General features: G+C 43.8%; 1 protein-coding gene across 1 annotated transcript; it reads left to right on the forward strand.

Annotated features, from left to right (window-relative positions):
* Positions 1–2,651: 2,651 nt before the first annotated feature.
* Positions 2,652–6,512, forward strand: EDA (ectodysplasin A; the record flags this gene model as incomplete). Its single annotated transcript, XM_070403740.1, has 2 exons — positions 2,652–2,726; positions 6,168–6,512. Coding segments are annotated over exons 1-2 (420 nt in total), but the record flags the coding sequence as incomplete, so codon positions are not given.
* Positions 6,513–16,610: the final 10,098 nt, after the last annotated feature.

The following is a 16,610-nucleotide window of genomic DNA, read 5'->3' on the forward strand; positions in this document are numbered from 1 at the left end:
AGTGTAGACTAGAGGCCCAGTGCACAAAAATTTGTGCACTCGGGGAGGGGGGGAGGAGGGTCCCCCAGCCCGGCCTGTGCTCTCTCGCAGTCTGGGACCCCTCAGGAGATAACGACCTGCTGGCTTAGGCCTGCTCCCGGATGGCAGAGGGCACGTCCAATCCCTAGGTGCAGCCCCTGGTCAGGCTCAGAGCAGGGTCGATTGGGGAGTTGGGGCGCCGCCCCCTGTCATACACAGAGCAGGGTGGATTGGGAGGTTGCAATGCCACCCTCAGTCACGCTCAGAGTAGGGCTGATTTGGGGGTTGGGGCACCACCCCCTGTCACACTCAAGGCAGGGTCAATGGGGAGGTTGTGGCGCCACCCCCTGTCACACACAGAGCAGGGCCAATCAGAGGGTTGGGGAGCTGCCCCCTGTCACACACAGAGCAGGGCCAATCAGGGGGTTGGGGCGCTGCCCCCTGTCACTCACAGAGTAGGGCCGATTGGGGAGTTGTGGCACCGCCCCTTGTCACACACAGAGCAGGGCAGATCAGGGGGTTGGTGCGCCACACCCGGTCACACTCAGGGCAGGGCCAATGGGGAGGTTATGGCTCTACCCCGTCACACACAGAGCAGGGCCCGTGGGGGGGGGGGGGGGGTTGGGGTGCCGCACCCTGTCACACACAGAGCAGGGCCCATCAGGGGTTTGGGGTGCATTCCCCGGTCATGAACAGAGCAGGGAGGATAGGGAGGTCATGGCCCCGCCCCCTGTCACACACAGAGCTGCAGGGCAATCAGGGGGTTTGGGCACTGCCCCCTGTCAAGCTGATCTGGTGCCAAGAGGCCTCGTGGCTCCACTGATCCCGGTGCTGGGAGGCATATTACCCTTTTACTATATAGGATAAAGGCTTGGGGGCCAGCTGGTTTGCCCTGAAGGGTGTCCTGGATCAGGGAGGGGGTCCCCACTGGGGTGCCTGGCCAGCCTGGATGAGGGGTTGATGGCTGTTTGCAGCTGGTCACACACCGTTCAGGTTCCTGGCCAGTCTGGGTGAGGGGCTGAGGGTTGCTTTCAGGCTGGCGGTTGTTGACTGAAGCTTCCAACTGCTCCTTTTTTAAATTTTATTCTGGGCCTGCTTTAGCTCTGGCTCTAGCTCTGAGGCTTCATATCTGGTTTGTTTGCCGTTCTATAATCGAAACAATGTATAACTTCAGCTCTGAGATCCCGGCAGGCTGAAAGCTGGTTTCTGGGGTTTTGTTTAGCTCCTATATTTGCAACATAGTACACAGTTGCTTAGAGTTGCAACTCAGAAGCGGGCAAGTCAGGCGGGGAATGTTGGAGTCTGCAGTCACTGGAGCAAGCAAGCCTCATGTTCACTTCCAGCTGCCTGGCTGCCGGCTGCCATCTTGGCTGACAGTTAATTTGCATAAGGATATGCTGATTAGCCAATGGGAAGGGTAGCGGTCGTACACTAATTACCATGTTTCTCTTTTATTAGTGTAGACTAGAGGCCCAGTGCACAAAAATTTGTGCACTCGGGGCGGGGGGGAGGAGGGTCACCCAGCCCGGCCTGTGCTCTCTCGCAGTCTGGGACCCCTCAGGAGATAACGACCTGCTGGCTTAGGCCTGCTCCCGGATGGCAGAGGGCACGTCCAATCCCTAGGTGCAGCCCCTGGTCAGGCTCAGAGCAGGGTCGATTGGGGAGTTGGGGCGCCGCCCCCTGTCATACACAGAGCAGGGCGTATTGGGAGGTTGCAATGCCACCCTCAGTCACGCTCAGGGTAGGGCTGATTCGAGGGTTGGGGTACCGACCCCTGTCACACTCAAGGCAGGGTCAATGGGGAGGTTGTGGCGCCACCCCCTGTCACACACAGAGCAGGGCCAATCAGAGGGTTGGGGTGCTGCCCCCTGTCACACACAGAGCAGGGCCAATCAGGGGGTTGGGGTGCTGCCCCCTGTCACTCACAGAGTAGGGCCGATTGGGGAGTTGTGGCACTGCCCCTTGTCACACACAGAGCAGGGCAGATCAGGGGATTGTATACTTTTATTATTACAGATTTGTTTGTTTTATGGTGTTTCTTCCCCATTAATATTTTTCTTCTTTTTTATTTTTATTTTTAAAATTTAAATTCTTTATTGTTTAAAGTATTACATAAGTCTCTTTTTCCCCCATTAACCAATCCCTGACCACTCCAAATCCCCAGTATATACCCTCATCCCCCTCTTCTTTTTTCTTTTCTCAAGTATCTTTTTTCCATTCTAAATCATTTTTACTCTCTTCTCTCTCTCCTAATTCTCTTTTCTCTGGTGGTCACTTTTATTGGGGTTTCAATGTCATGAGTACATTTGTGTTTTGTTCCCTTTGTGTAGTGTCTTGTTGAGTTGTATATCGTGCTATTTGGTAAATGTGGTAGAGAGTGAGATACATAAACAGACACCCAGAGAGGAGACTCTATCCATGAATGGGACAATAAAACTCAAGACCTAACTACACCAAGAGAATCCAAATACCCCAAGTAGGGGGCCTCCCTAGAATATCCAGGCCAGAAGACCCAAGAGATTGCACCACTGGGTCCCAAAAAACATCTAGTATATAAGACAAAATTTAAAAAAATCTGGGTGATATAGAAGTTTGATCTAATACATAGAAAAAAACAAAAAGAAACAACAACGATGGGGAGAAAAAGAAACAACACCCATAAGAAAGTAAAGGAAGAATCACCAGGAAAGGGAATAAATGAAATTGAGGTAAGTAATTTGTCAAAGAAAGAATTCAGAGCAATGGTTATAAGATGCTGAGAAGAATAGAAGACAAATCAACAACATGTGTAAGAATCAAAAGGAAATGAAGAATAATCAAGAGGAAATGAAAAATGGCATAGCTGTAATTAAGAACATAATGGAAAGTTTAAATGGTAGATTAGAAGAAGCTAAGGACCACATCAGCGAGTTAGAAGACAATGTAGAAAAAAAACCCACAAGAAGAGGAGCAACTGGAAAAAAACAAAAACTTAAAAAGCAGGAGTGCCTAAGGGAGCTTTGGGACAACATGAAATAAAACAACATCCCCATAATAGGGGTGCCAGAGGAGAGGAAACTGAGCAAGGAATAGAAAACCTGTTTGAAGAAATCATGACAGAAAACTTCCCTGACTTTGGGAAGGAAAAAACTCCCACAAGTCCAAGAAGCACACAGATTCCCAAACAAGATAAACCCAAAAAGACAGACACCAAGACACATCATAATTAAGTTGGCAAACATCAATGACAAAGTAAGAATCTTAAAGGCTGCCAGAGAGAGAGACAGAAAGTTAACTACAAGGGATCTCCCATTAGACTCTCAACTGATTTCTCTACAGAAAGACATCAGGCAGGAAGGGAATGGAATGAATATACAAAGTGATGCAAAGCAATGGACTGAATCCAAGAATGCTATACTCAGCAAGGTTATCATTCATAATTGAAGGTGAAATCAGGACCTTCACAACAAATATAAGCTAAAGGATTTTATTACTACCAAACCAGCAATGCAAGAAATGATAAGGAAACTGCTGTGAAAAGAAGTAATAGAAGAAACCAAGATAGCAGCATAGGTAAACACCGGAAATTGCTGCCTCGCACAACCACTTCAAAAGTACAACTAAAAGACAAAAGATATCATCCAGAAACACAGGAAGGCTGGCTGACTGGAAATTCTACAACTAGAATGAAAGAGAAAAGCACACTGAGACTCAGAGGAGGTGCAGAAGTAAAGTGCAGAGAGGCGCACACCGAAAGGGCTAGCAACTGAGGACGCTGCTCACATGGAAAGGGCTGGCAGCTGAGGATGTGGCGCATATGGAGAGGCCTGGAAACTGAGGACACGGTTGTCTTTTTCAATCGGGAGGGAGTCTCAAGGTCCTGACTGCTCTGAACTCGAGTTCTGCGTGAGTCTCTGGGGACCCAAACTCATACGGGGAGAAACTGGACTCTCTGGCATCGAGCAGAACTCGAGGGCGGCTTTCTCTCAAAGGTGCTTGTAGTGATTACTGGGACACTGAGACGCGTGGCCTCTTAAGGTAGAACTGGGGAGCAGCCATAGCTGCTTGCTCCACCCTGTTGATTCCCTGAGGCCCAGCCCCACCCAAGCTGTGCACAGAGGCTTTTGCATATGAAAGGCCTGGCCCTTTGCAACCTGGAAATTACCTAACAAGCTGCAACTGAATCAGAGAGACCCAGAACTTCCAAAAGAAGGTCCAAGACCCCACAGCAGCTTGCATTGTTTCACAACTGGACCTCATCTGGGCACCTCCAAACCCCAAACAAAGAAGAGGAATCTCTCCATAGCTCCTGCTGGGTAGCCTCAGGCAGATGCTAAATTAGCACCTCCTTAGAGATCCAAGAGCCAGTGTACCCAGTGGTCAGAGTGGGACCATCCAGATTACAACTACTCAGATCCATAAGGACACACTCAGGGGGCAGACTCAGTGAGCATCAAAACCCCACTGAAGCAAGTCTTGCCCCATAAGGGTGTCTTCAGCACAGAAGTTCTCCCACTGCAGACACAGCTTATTCTCACAGCCAATTGGCCTGGAGGTCAATTCCTCCCAGTGATGCCAACAACAATCAAGGCTTAACTACAACAAGACTGTGCACAAAGCCCACAAAGGGGTGCACCAAGAGTGTCTACCTCAGGTAATTGGGAAGGCTGAGCCACTGGGCCCTATAGGACACCTAACATAGAAAGCCACTCTATCAACACAGGGAAGCATAACAAATGCAGAGACAAAGAAACAGTTCACAAATGACAGAAATGGAGAAAAGCAAACTACTGGATATAGAGTTCAAAACCACACTTTTTAGGTTGTTCAAGAATTTTCTAGAAACTGCTGATAAATTTAGTGAGACCCTCAAGAAATCTAGTGAGACTGCCAATAAATTTAGTGAGACCCTCAAGAAATCTAGTGAGACCCTTGAGGTTATGAAAAAGAACCAACTAGAAATTAAGCATACACTGACTGAAATAAAGGATATTATGCAGAGTTCCAACAGCATACTAGAGGATTGCATGTATCAAGTCAAAGATTTGAAATACGAAGAAGCAAAAATGACCCAACCGGAAAAACAAAATGAAAAAAGAATCCAAAAATATGAAGATAGTGTAAGGAGCCTCTGGGACAACTTCAAGCTTACCAACATCCGAATTATGGGAGTGCCAGAAGAAGAGAGACAGCAAGATATTGAAAACCTATTTGAAGAAATCATGACAGAAAACTTCCCCTACCTGGTGAAAGAAATAGACTTACAAGTCCTGGAAGCACAGAGAACCCCAAACAAAAGGAATCCAAAGAGGTCCACACCAAGACGCATCATAATTAAAATGCCAAGAGCAAAAGACACAGAGAGAATCTTAAAAGCAGCAAGAGAAAAACAATCAGTTACCTACAAGGGAGTACCCATATGACTGTCAGCTTATTTCTCAACAGAAACTATGCAGGCCAGAAGGGAGTGGCAAGAAATATTCAAAGTGATGAATAGCAAGAACCTACCATCTAGATTACTTTACCCAGCAAAGCTATCATTCAGAATTGAAGGTCAGATAAAGAGCTTCACAGATAAGGAAAAGCTAAAGGAGTTCATCACCACCAAACCAGTATTATATGAAATGCTGAAAGCTATCCTTTAAGAAGAGGAAGAAGAAGAAAAAGGTGAAGATACAAAGTATGAACAACAAATACACATTTATCAACAAGTGAATCTAAAAATCAAGTGAATAAATAATCTGATGAACAGAATAAACTGGTGAATAGAATAGAATCAGGGGCATAGAAAGAGAGTGGACTGACTATTCTCGGGGGGGGGAGGGGCGTGGGGGGTGTGGGAAGAGACTGGACAAAAATTGTACACCTATGGATGAGAACAGTGGGTGGCAGGGGTAAGGGCAGAGGGTGGGGTGGGAACCTGGTGGAGGGGAGCTATGGGGGGAAAAAAGAGAAACAACTGTAATAATCTGAACAATAAAGATTTAATTTTTTTTAAAAAGAAGTAATAGAGAGGGAAGAAGGAACAAAGGCATGAAGAATAAAAATGGCAACAAACAAGTACCTATCAATAATAATCTTAAAAGTAAATGGATTAAATGCTCCAATCAAAAGAGATAAGGTAACTGAATGGATAAAAAAAAAAGACCCATGCATTTTCTGTCTACAAGAAACCCACCTCAGAACAAAGGGCTCACCGGGCGGGTGAAGGGAACAGCTGCCGGCTCTTCCTGGGCTTCTTCGGCCTCTCGCTGGCCCTCCACCTGCTGACATTGTGCTGCTACCTAGAGTTGCGCTCGGAGTTGCGGCGGGAACGGGGAGCCGAGTCCCGCTTTGGCGGCCCCGGCACCCCTGGCACCTCTGGCACCCTGAGTAGACCCGGTGGCCTGGACCCCGATGGTCCCATCACCCGCCACTTTAGGCAGCCTTCACTTCAGCAGCAGCCGCTAGAACCTGGAGAAACAACTCTCCCACCAGACTCTCAGGACGGGCACCAGCGGCGAGACCACGCCATCTTGGGAAGCGGTTACCTACCGGCATCCAGAGATCGGCTACTAACCCAGCGGCTACTAACCCGGAGGCGGCGACTTGCGGGCGGCGCGACTGCGGGAGCCCAGAGGAGGCCTGCGCCCCTCCACGGAGGGGCGGACACTCCTGGGCGGCCAGCAGAGGCACAGCGACCACGCCATCTTGGGAAACAGAGCTGCTTGAGACTAGGATCCTGGCCTCAGCACCACCCAGTCTGATCTCAGACGCATACCAGGACCCTGCAGCCACTGGGGACAGAGACCTGTGACCACAGCTACAGACCTGCAGACACGGAAAGTTCGGAGATCCCTGCTGCAGATCCGTGAGTAGCAGAGCCCATCCCCCCTTCCCCCAGGATCGCGGGCAGTGCCAGAGTAACTAACTGATAGACCTACCCCTTGCCGGGGCCTCAGCGCTGCAGAAACTTTGGCCTGAAAGTGCGCGAGCACCTTAGAACTGATCCTATGCGCACTTCGGGCTTCAGAGCCCTGGGCTGGGAGCAAAAACGCGCACAGCACCAGGAACTAATCCTGTGCGCACTGCTGGCATCAGAGCCCTGGGCTGGGAGCAAAAACGCGCACAGCACCAGGAACTAATCCTGCGCGCACTGCTGGCATCAGAGCCCTGGGCTGGGAGCAAAAACGCGCACAGCACCAGGAACTAATCCTGCGCGCACTGCTGGCATCAGAGCCCTGGGCTGGGAGCAATCGCACGAACGGGAGTTTGTCCGCCTAGCACAGGCCCAGAAACCCCGTTTCTCAGGGCAGGAGGCAGCACCAAGCACCAGTGACTTGACTGTGTTTCTTATCACCTGCGCCTGAGATCCTGATTTCCTGTGCATTCATACTAAGAGCCAGTGAATCCAATTCCTGGTGCAAGGGCACACAGGGACCCTGATTCTCAAGGTGAGGTTGCGCGAAGCAACAGAGACTCTGATACTGAACTCTTGGGGAACTCTGACTCCTGGAGCAAGCTAGGGGGCTCTGCTCTGGTGCTAAACACGCGTCAGGGGGGCCTCTATTTCAGCACAGTGCAGGCAGGGTCCCTAATTCTAAGGGCACGCGCGAGGCCACATTGAGTGTTGGCAACACTGACACAGAGCGAGCCTGGTTCCCACCAACCAACAACAACCACACATCTTAGTGTCAGAGCTCTTCAGTGACACTAGGGTGGTGGGAGCCTCCCACTGCGCACGGCCCAGGCCCACGCAACTCAACCTTTGAACCATCAGGAGATAATCAGAATGAAGAGACGACACAATACCCAGAGGAAAGACAATGAAGAATCACCAAGAAAGGAAATTAATGAAGCTGAAGCGTGCAACATGACAGAAAAAGAATTCAGAATGATGGTTGTACAATTCATTCACCGGATGGATGAGAAAATCAACAACCTATGCAAGAATCAGGAAGAAATGAAAAGTGATATAGCTACAATCAAAAACACCATGGAAAGTTTCAACAGCAGACTAGAAGAAGCAGAAGACCGAATTAGTGAGTTAGAAGATAAGGCAGAGAAACAAGCTCAATCTGAACAGCAACTGGAGAAAAGAATTAAAAAACAGGAGGAGAGCCTAAGGGAGCTTCAGGACAACATGAAACGAAGTAACATACGCATAATAGGGCTGCAAGAAGGACAAGAAGAGCAGCAAGGATTAGAAAATCTATTTGAAGAAATAATGACAGAAAACTTCCCAGATATGGGGAAGAAAAAAGTTACACAAATACAGAGAGTCCCAGGCAAGATGAACCCCAAAAGACCGACACCAAGACACGTCATAATAACGATGGCAAATGTACAAGACAAAGAGAGAATCTTAAAGGCTGCAAGAGAGAAACAGAGAGTTACCTACAAAGGGTCCCCCATCAGATTATCAAACGATTTCTCAACAGAAACACATCAGGCCAGAAAAGAATGGACGGAAATCTACAAAGTGATGCAAAGCAAAGGACTGAATCCAAGAATACTCTATCCAGCAAGGCTATCATTCAAAATTGAAGGGGAAATAAGAAGCTTCACAGACAAAAAAAGGCTAAGGGAGTTCATCACCACCAAGCCAGCAATGCAAGAAATGCTAAAGGGACTGGTGTAAAAAGAAGAAATAAAAAGCCCAGAAAGAAAGCAGCCACAAAAAAATAGAAATGGCTACAAACAAGTACCTTTCAATAATAACTTTAAATGTAAATGGACTAAATGGTCCAATCAAAAGATATCGAGTGGCTGAATGGATAAAAAAACATGACCCATACATTTGCTGTCTACAAGAGACCCACCTCATTAGAAGGGACTCACACAGACTGAAAGTGAAGGGATGGAAAAATATCTTTCAGGCAAATGGAAATGAAAAAAAAGCTGGGGTAGCAATACTTATATCCGACAAAATAGACCTCAAAGTGAAGGCCATAACCAGAGATAAGGAAGGCCACTTCATAATACTAAAGGGATCAATACAACAAGAGGATATAACCCTGATAAACATATATGCACCCAATGCAGGAGCACCCACATACATAAGAAAACTCCTGGAAGGTATCAGGGGAGAGATCGACAACAATACAATCATAGTAGGGGACTTTAATACACCACTAACATCACTGGATAAATCCGCTAGACAAAAACTCAGCAAAGAAACAGCAATCCTAAATGACTCACTAGATCAGATGGACTTAATTGACATCTTCAGAACACTTCACCCCACAGCTGCGGAATATACATTCCTCTCAGGTGCTCATGGGACATATTCAAAAATAGACCACATATTGGGTCACAAGCAAAGTCTCCACAAATTCAAGAAGATTGAAATCATAAAAAGCATCTTCTCAGACCACGATGGCATAATGTTAGAAATAAACCACAATAAAAACAACCCAAAATACTCAAACACTTGGAAGCTGAATAGCATGTTATTAAATATTGATTGGGTTACCGATGACATCAAAGAAGAAATTAAAAACATCCTGGACACTAATGACAATGAAAACACAACAATCCAAAACCTCTGGGACACAATGAAAGCAGTCCTGAGAGGGAAGTTTATAGCTCTACAGGCCTACCTCAAAAAACAAGAAAAAATGGTAGTTAATCATCTAACTCTACAACTCAAAGAATTAGAAAGAGAGCAACAAGAAAAGCCCAGAGTGAGCAGAAGGAAGGAGATAATAAAGATTAGAGCAGAAATCAATGAAATAGAGACCAAAAAAACAATACAGAAAATCAATGAAACCAAGAGCTGGTTCTTTGAAAGGATAAACAAGATTGACAAACCCCTAGCCAGGCTCACCAAGAAGCAAAGAGAGAGGTCCCAAATAAACCAAATCAGAAATGATAGAGGCGAAATAACAACAGACCCCAAAGAAATACAAATGATTGTTAAACAATACTACGGACAACTCTACTCCAACAAACTAGACAACCTGGAGGAAATGGACAAATTCCTAGAAAAATACAACATTCCAAAACTCAATCAGGAAAAATCTAAAAATCTCAATAGGCCAATAACGATGGAAGAAATGGAAGCAGTCATCAAAAAGCTTCCAGTAAACAAAAGCCCAGGACCAGACAGCTTCTCAGGGGAGTTTTACCAAACTTTTAAGGAAGAACTGAAACCTATCCTCCTCAGATTACTACAAAAAGTCCAAGAGGATGGAACACTTCCAAACACATTTTATGAAGCTAGCATCACCCTAATACCAAAACCAGGTAAAGACAACACAATGAAAGAGAATTATAGGCCAATATCCCTCATGAACATAGATGCCAAAATCCTCAACAAAATCTTAGCAAATCGGATCCAGCAGTACATCAGAAGGATCATACACCATGACCAAGTAGGATTTATCCCAGAGATGCAAGGATGGTACAACATCCGTAAATCAATAAACGTGATACATCACATAAACAAATTGAAAGAAAAAAACCACATGGTCATATCAATTGATGCAGAAAAAGCATTTGACAAAATCCAACACCCATTTTTGATAAAAACTCTCAGCAAGGTGGGAATAGAAGGATCATACCTCAACATAATAAAAGCCATATATGACAGGCCCACAGCCAACATCATACTCAATGGACAAAAACTAACACCATTTCCCCTAAGAACAGGAACAAGACAGGGATGTCCACTCTCTCCACTCCTGTTCAACATAGTCCTGGAAGTATTAGCCATTGCAATTAGACAAGAAGAAGAAATAAAAGGCATCCAAATTGGAAAAGAGGAAGTAAAACTGTCCTTATTTGCAGATGACATGATATTATACATACAGAACCCTAGAGACTCCATCAAAAAACTACTAGACTTAATACATGAATTTGGCAATGTAGCAGGATACAAAATTAACCCCAAGAAATCCGAGGCATTTCTATATACCAATAGTGAACTTTCAGAAAGAGAGATTATAAAAACAATCCCATTTACCATCGCACCCCAAAAATTAAGATACCTAGGAATAAACTTAACTAAAGAGGTAAAAGACCTCTACTCAGAAAACTATAGGACGTTGAAAAAAGAGATAGAGGAAGACATAAAGAGATGGAAGAACATACCATGTTCTTGGATTGGTAGAATCAACATCATTAAAATGTCCATATTACCCAAAGCAATCTATACATTCAACGCACTTCCCATTAAAATACCAATGGCCTTCTTCAAGGATCTAGAACGAACTCTCCAAAAATTCATCTGGAATAAAAAAAGACCCCGAATAGCTGCAGCGATCCTGAGAAAAAACAAAGTAGGTGGGATCTCAATGCCAGATATCAAGCTGTATTACAAAGCCACTGTTCTCAAAACTGCCTGGTACTGGCACAAGAACAGACATATAGATCAGTGGAATAGAATAGAGAGTCCAGAAATTAGCCCGAACCAATATGCTCAATTAATTTTTGACAAAGGAGGCATGAACATACAATGGAGCCAAGATAGTCTCTTCAATAAATGGTGTTGGGAAAATTGGACAGATATATGCAAGAAAATGAAACTAGACCACCAACTTACACCATACACAAGAATAAACTCAAAATGGATAAAGGACTTAAATGTACGACAGGAAACCATAAAAATTCTAGAAGAATACAAAGGCAGCAAAATCTCAGACATATGCCAAAACAATTTCTTCACTGATACAGCTCCTAGGGCAGTTGAAACTAAAGAGAAACTGAACAAATGGGACTACATCAAAATAAAAAGCTTCTGCACAGCAAAAGAAACCATCAACAAAACAACAAGAAAACCCACCTCGTGGGAAAACATATTTGCCAACATCATATCTGATAAGGGCTTAATCTCCAAAATTTATAGGGAACTCATACAACTTAACAAAAAGAAGATAAACAATCCAATCAAAAAATGGGCCAAGGATCTAAATAGACAACTTTCAAAAGAGGACATTCAGAAAGCCAAGAGACATATGAAAACATGCTCAAAGTCACTAATCATCCGAGAGATGCAAATCAAAACAACAATGAGGTACCATCTCACACCTGTCAGAATGGCCATCATCAACAAATCAACAAACGACAAGTGCTGGAGAGGATGTGGAGAAAAAGGAACACTTGTGCACTGCTGGTGGGAATGCAGACTGGTGCAGCCACTATGGAAGGCAGTATGGAGGTTCCTCAAAAAATTGGAAATGGAACTCCCATTTGACCCTGTGATCCCACTTCTAGGAATATATCCCAAGAAACCAGAAACACCAACCAGAAAGGATATATGCACCCCGATGTTCATAGCAGCACAATTCACCATAGCTAAGATCTGGAAACAGCCTAAGTGCCCATCAGTAGATGAATGGATTAGAAAGCTGTGGTACATCTACACAATGGAATACTATGCTGCTGTAAAAAAGAAGGAGTTCTTACCATTTGCAGCAGCATGGATGGAGCTGGAGAGCATTGTGCTAAGTGAAATAAGCCAGTCAATGAGGGAAAAATACCACATGATCTCACTCATTCATGGATAATAAAGACCATTACAAACTTTTGAACAATAATAGATACAGAGGCAGAGCTGCCTCAAACTGATTGTCGGGCTGCAGTGGGAGGGCCAGGGAGGGTTGGGGGGGAGGAGGGAGGGGATTAAGAGATCAACCGAAGGACTGCTATGCATCCATATAACCATAACTAATGGACATAAGACACTGGGGGGTGAGGGAGGGCAGGGGTCTGTCAAGGGCGGGGGGGAAAAAGGACACTTATGTAATACACTTTGTAATACTTTTAGCAAAAAATAAAAAAAAATAAAAAAAAATAAAAAAAAAAGAACAAAGGGCTCACACAGAATAAAAGTGAAGAGATGGAAAATTTTTTTTCAGGAAATTGGAAATAAAACAAAAACAAAAACTGGTGTAGCAATACTTATATCTGACAAAATAGACCTCAGAGTGAAGTCCATAACAAGAGATAAGGAGGGTCACTGAGTAATACTAAAGGGAGCAATCCAATAACATATATATGCATCTAATACAGGAGCACCCAAATACATAAAAAATCTTCTGGAAGATATCAAAGGGGAGATCGGCAGCAACACAATCATAGTAAGGGACATTTTTTTTTTTTTTTTACTTTTTAAAATTCTCCACCAAGGATATTTTTCCATTAATTTTAAAGAGAGTGGGAAAGAGAGGGAAAGACCAAGAGAAAAATTGATGTGAGAGAAACATATCTATTGGTTGCCTCCTGCATGAATCCCACCAGTTACCCAGGCCGAGGAGGAGCCCATAACAGAGGTATGTCTTCTCGACCAGAATAAAAGCTGGAGCCCTTTAGTCCACATACTGACACTCTATCCACTGAGAAACATGGGCCAGGGCATAGTAGGGGACTTTCATACCCCATTGACACCACTGGATAATACTCTAAATAAAAAATCAGCAAAGAAACAGCAATCCTAAATGACTCACTATATCAAATGGAATTAATTGACGTCTTCAGAACATTTCACCCCAAAGCTACAGAATATATTCTTCACAAGTACACATGGGACATTTTAAAAATAGACCACATATTGGGTCACAGGCAAAGTCTCTCCAAATTAAAAAAAGATTGAAATAATATCAAGCATCTTCTCAGACCACAATGGCATAAAATTAGAAATCAACTACAATAAAAACAATGAAAAAAAATCAAACACTTGGTAAATAAATAGCATGCTCTTAAACAATGATTGGGTTACCAAAGAGATCAAAGAAAAAGTAAAAAGCATCCTGGAAACCAATGACAATGAAAACACAGCAATCCAAAATCTATGGGACACATTGAAAGCAGTCCTGAGAGGGAAGTTCATAAAGCATGTCCCAAAATTCACGCAAGAAGTAATTTTGATAATAAACACAGGTTTATAATTAAAAATTGTAAATTTTTTTATTGATTCATAGAGTATACAGTATAGGGTTAGGTAAGGAATAGCATATAGCATAAATGGCCTCCACGGCTTTGCTGGCATATACGCACCCTTTTGTTGCATAAAAGTGGCTGAATTTCAATGAGGCTCATTTTCATCTTGATGGCTTGGTTAATCGACAAAATTGTCACATTTGAAGTTCAGAAAATCCACGAGTGATTGTTGATAAACAAATGCATCCACAATGTGTCACTGGTGCAGATTTGGGGCTGGAGGCATCATCAGACAATTCTTTTTCGAAAATGCGGTTGCTTAGACAATAACAAAAGAGTGTGTATGTGCCAGCAAAGCCATGGAGGCCATTTGCCCGATATGCTATTCTGTACATAACCCTATACTGTATCCTTTATGAATCAATAAAATTTACAATTTTTAATTATAAACCTGTGTTTTCTATCAAAATTATTTCTTGCGTGAATTTTGGGACACCCTTTAGTTCTACAGGCCTACATCAAAACACAAGAAAAAATGGTAATAAATTATCTAACCCTACAACTTAAAGAATTAGGAAGAGGGCAAGAAGAAAAGCCCAAAGTAGGCAGAAAGAAGGAAATAATAATGATTGGAGCAGAAATAAATGACATAGAGACCAAAACAACAACAACAATAAAAAAAAAACTCAAAACAAACAAACAACAACAAAAAAACCCTACAAAAGATCAATAAAACCAAAAGCTTGTTCTTTGAAAGGAAAAACAAGATTGATGAATCTCTAGCCAGGCTCACCAAGAAGCAAAGAGAGAGGACCAAAATAAACAAATTCAGAAATGAAAGAGGTAAAGTAACCACTGAGCCCATGTATTGTAAAAAAAAAAATTCTATGAACAACTCTACTCCAACAAACTGGAAAACTTAAATGAAATGGATGTAATCTTAGAAGAATACAAGCTTCCAAAATAAATCAGGAAGAATAAAAAAACAACCAGAATAGGCATATAACTATTGATGAAATTAAAGCAGTAATCAAAAACTTCCAGCAAACAAAAACCCTAGTCTGGACAGTTTCATAGGGGAGTTTTACCAAACATTCAAAGAACTAAAACCCAGCCTCCTCAGACTAGTCCAAAAAATTCAAGAGGAAGGCACACTTCCAAGCTCTTTCTATGAAGCCAGCATTACCCTAATCCCCACATCAGAAAAAAAAACACACTACAAAGAAAGAGAATTACAGGCCAATATCCCTGATGAACATAGATGCTAAAATCCTCAACAAAATTCTAGCAAATCAGATTTAGCATTATATTAGAAAGGTCATATATATACCATGGTCCAGTGTGATTTTTTTCTGGGAATGCAATATCCACAAATCAATAGACTTTACACATCACATAAACAAGCTGAGAGACAAAAATTACATAAGCATATCAATTGATGCAGAAAAAGCATTTGACATAATCCAACCACTTGATAAGAAACTCTCAGCCAAATGGGAATAGTGCTATCATACCTCAATATAATAAAAGCCTTATACAACAAACCTACAGCCAAGATCATACTCAATGGACAAAAACTAAAACCATTTCCCCTAAGAACAGGAACAAGAAAGGGATGCCCACTTTCACCAATCCTGTTCAATATATTACTGGAAGTGCTAGCCATAGTGATCAGACAAGAAGAAGAAATAAAAGGCATCCAAATTGGAAAAGAAGTAAAACTGTCATTATTTGTAGATGACATGATATTGCACATAGATAATCGTAAAGACTCCATATAAAACTATTAGACTTGAATAATTCTCCATCGATTCCAAGATGGTGGCTGGGAGGACAGCAGTGAGGGAGAGAGTGTGAGTGAGTGAGGGAGCAAAAGGGGAGTGTGTGGACATGTAGTGTGGTTGTGTATGACTGAGTGAGGGACAGCTAGATCTTGCAGGAACTTCAGGGGCTGGCAGACCAGGTTTGAATAGCCAGGAAGCCCCTGCTACTGCTGTAATCTCTCCTAGAGTGCCGGCTCTGCTGCAGAGGCCACACCATCTTGAAAGGGAGAGCTGCTGTGACTGGAAGCCCAGCCTCACCTCCACCCTGGGTTCTCTCAGACACCACCCAGATTCTACAGCCACTCTAGCCAGTCACCTGCTGCCTCGGCTGCTGACTCAAAGACACCAGGAATACAGCCCCCCCCCCCCCCCCCCGCAGCTGAGGGCTACTGTACTGGGGTCCAATCCCAGTGGGTCCAGGGGTCCCCAAAGGTGTGGACGGAGTCGGCGAAGAAGGAATGACACGAAGACAGCCTTCAGTTGATCAGCAGCCTAGTCAGGACCTCTAGCCAGGATTTCCAGCCAAAGTTCTGGTCGGAGCTCTGGTTAGGAACTGATGAGGTTCTGATGTTTATTGTCTTGTTACATTCGTATTTATACCAGCCGATTTTAATCCTGTCAATTCTATTACAAAGGTTAGGGCGTTTCTTATCTCCATTCCAGGGAGTAAAGATTATGTAGCTTAACTACCCGCCTGGCACTTAATTAAGGGGTTTTATCCCCTCCCTAACCTCAGGGAAAGATCCCCACCTGGGGAAACAACCTTTCTCCGAGAGGTGACCTTGGTTAAAACACATGGCGCTAAAGGGAGCAAACATATTAAGAACAGTATGCTATATATGCCAGGTCCCTTGAAACATATGCTGTGCAGATGTTTCTTTCCTTCAGCGACTGTGTCAAGCAGCAAGGATGGACCGGCTTCCGGCAAAT

Source organism: Myotis yumanensis, unplaced genomic scaffold (assembly GCF_028538775.1).
Source record: "Myotis yumanensis isolate MYYU_CA2020_CCGP unplaced genomic scaffold, mMyoYum1.0.hap1 SCAF_2, whole genome shotgun sequence".
Taxonomy (NCBI): domain Eukaryota; kingdom Metazoa; phylum Chordata; class Mammalia; order Chiroptera; family Vespertilionidae; genus Myotis; species Myotis yumanensis.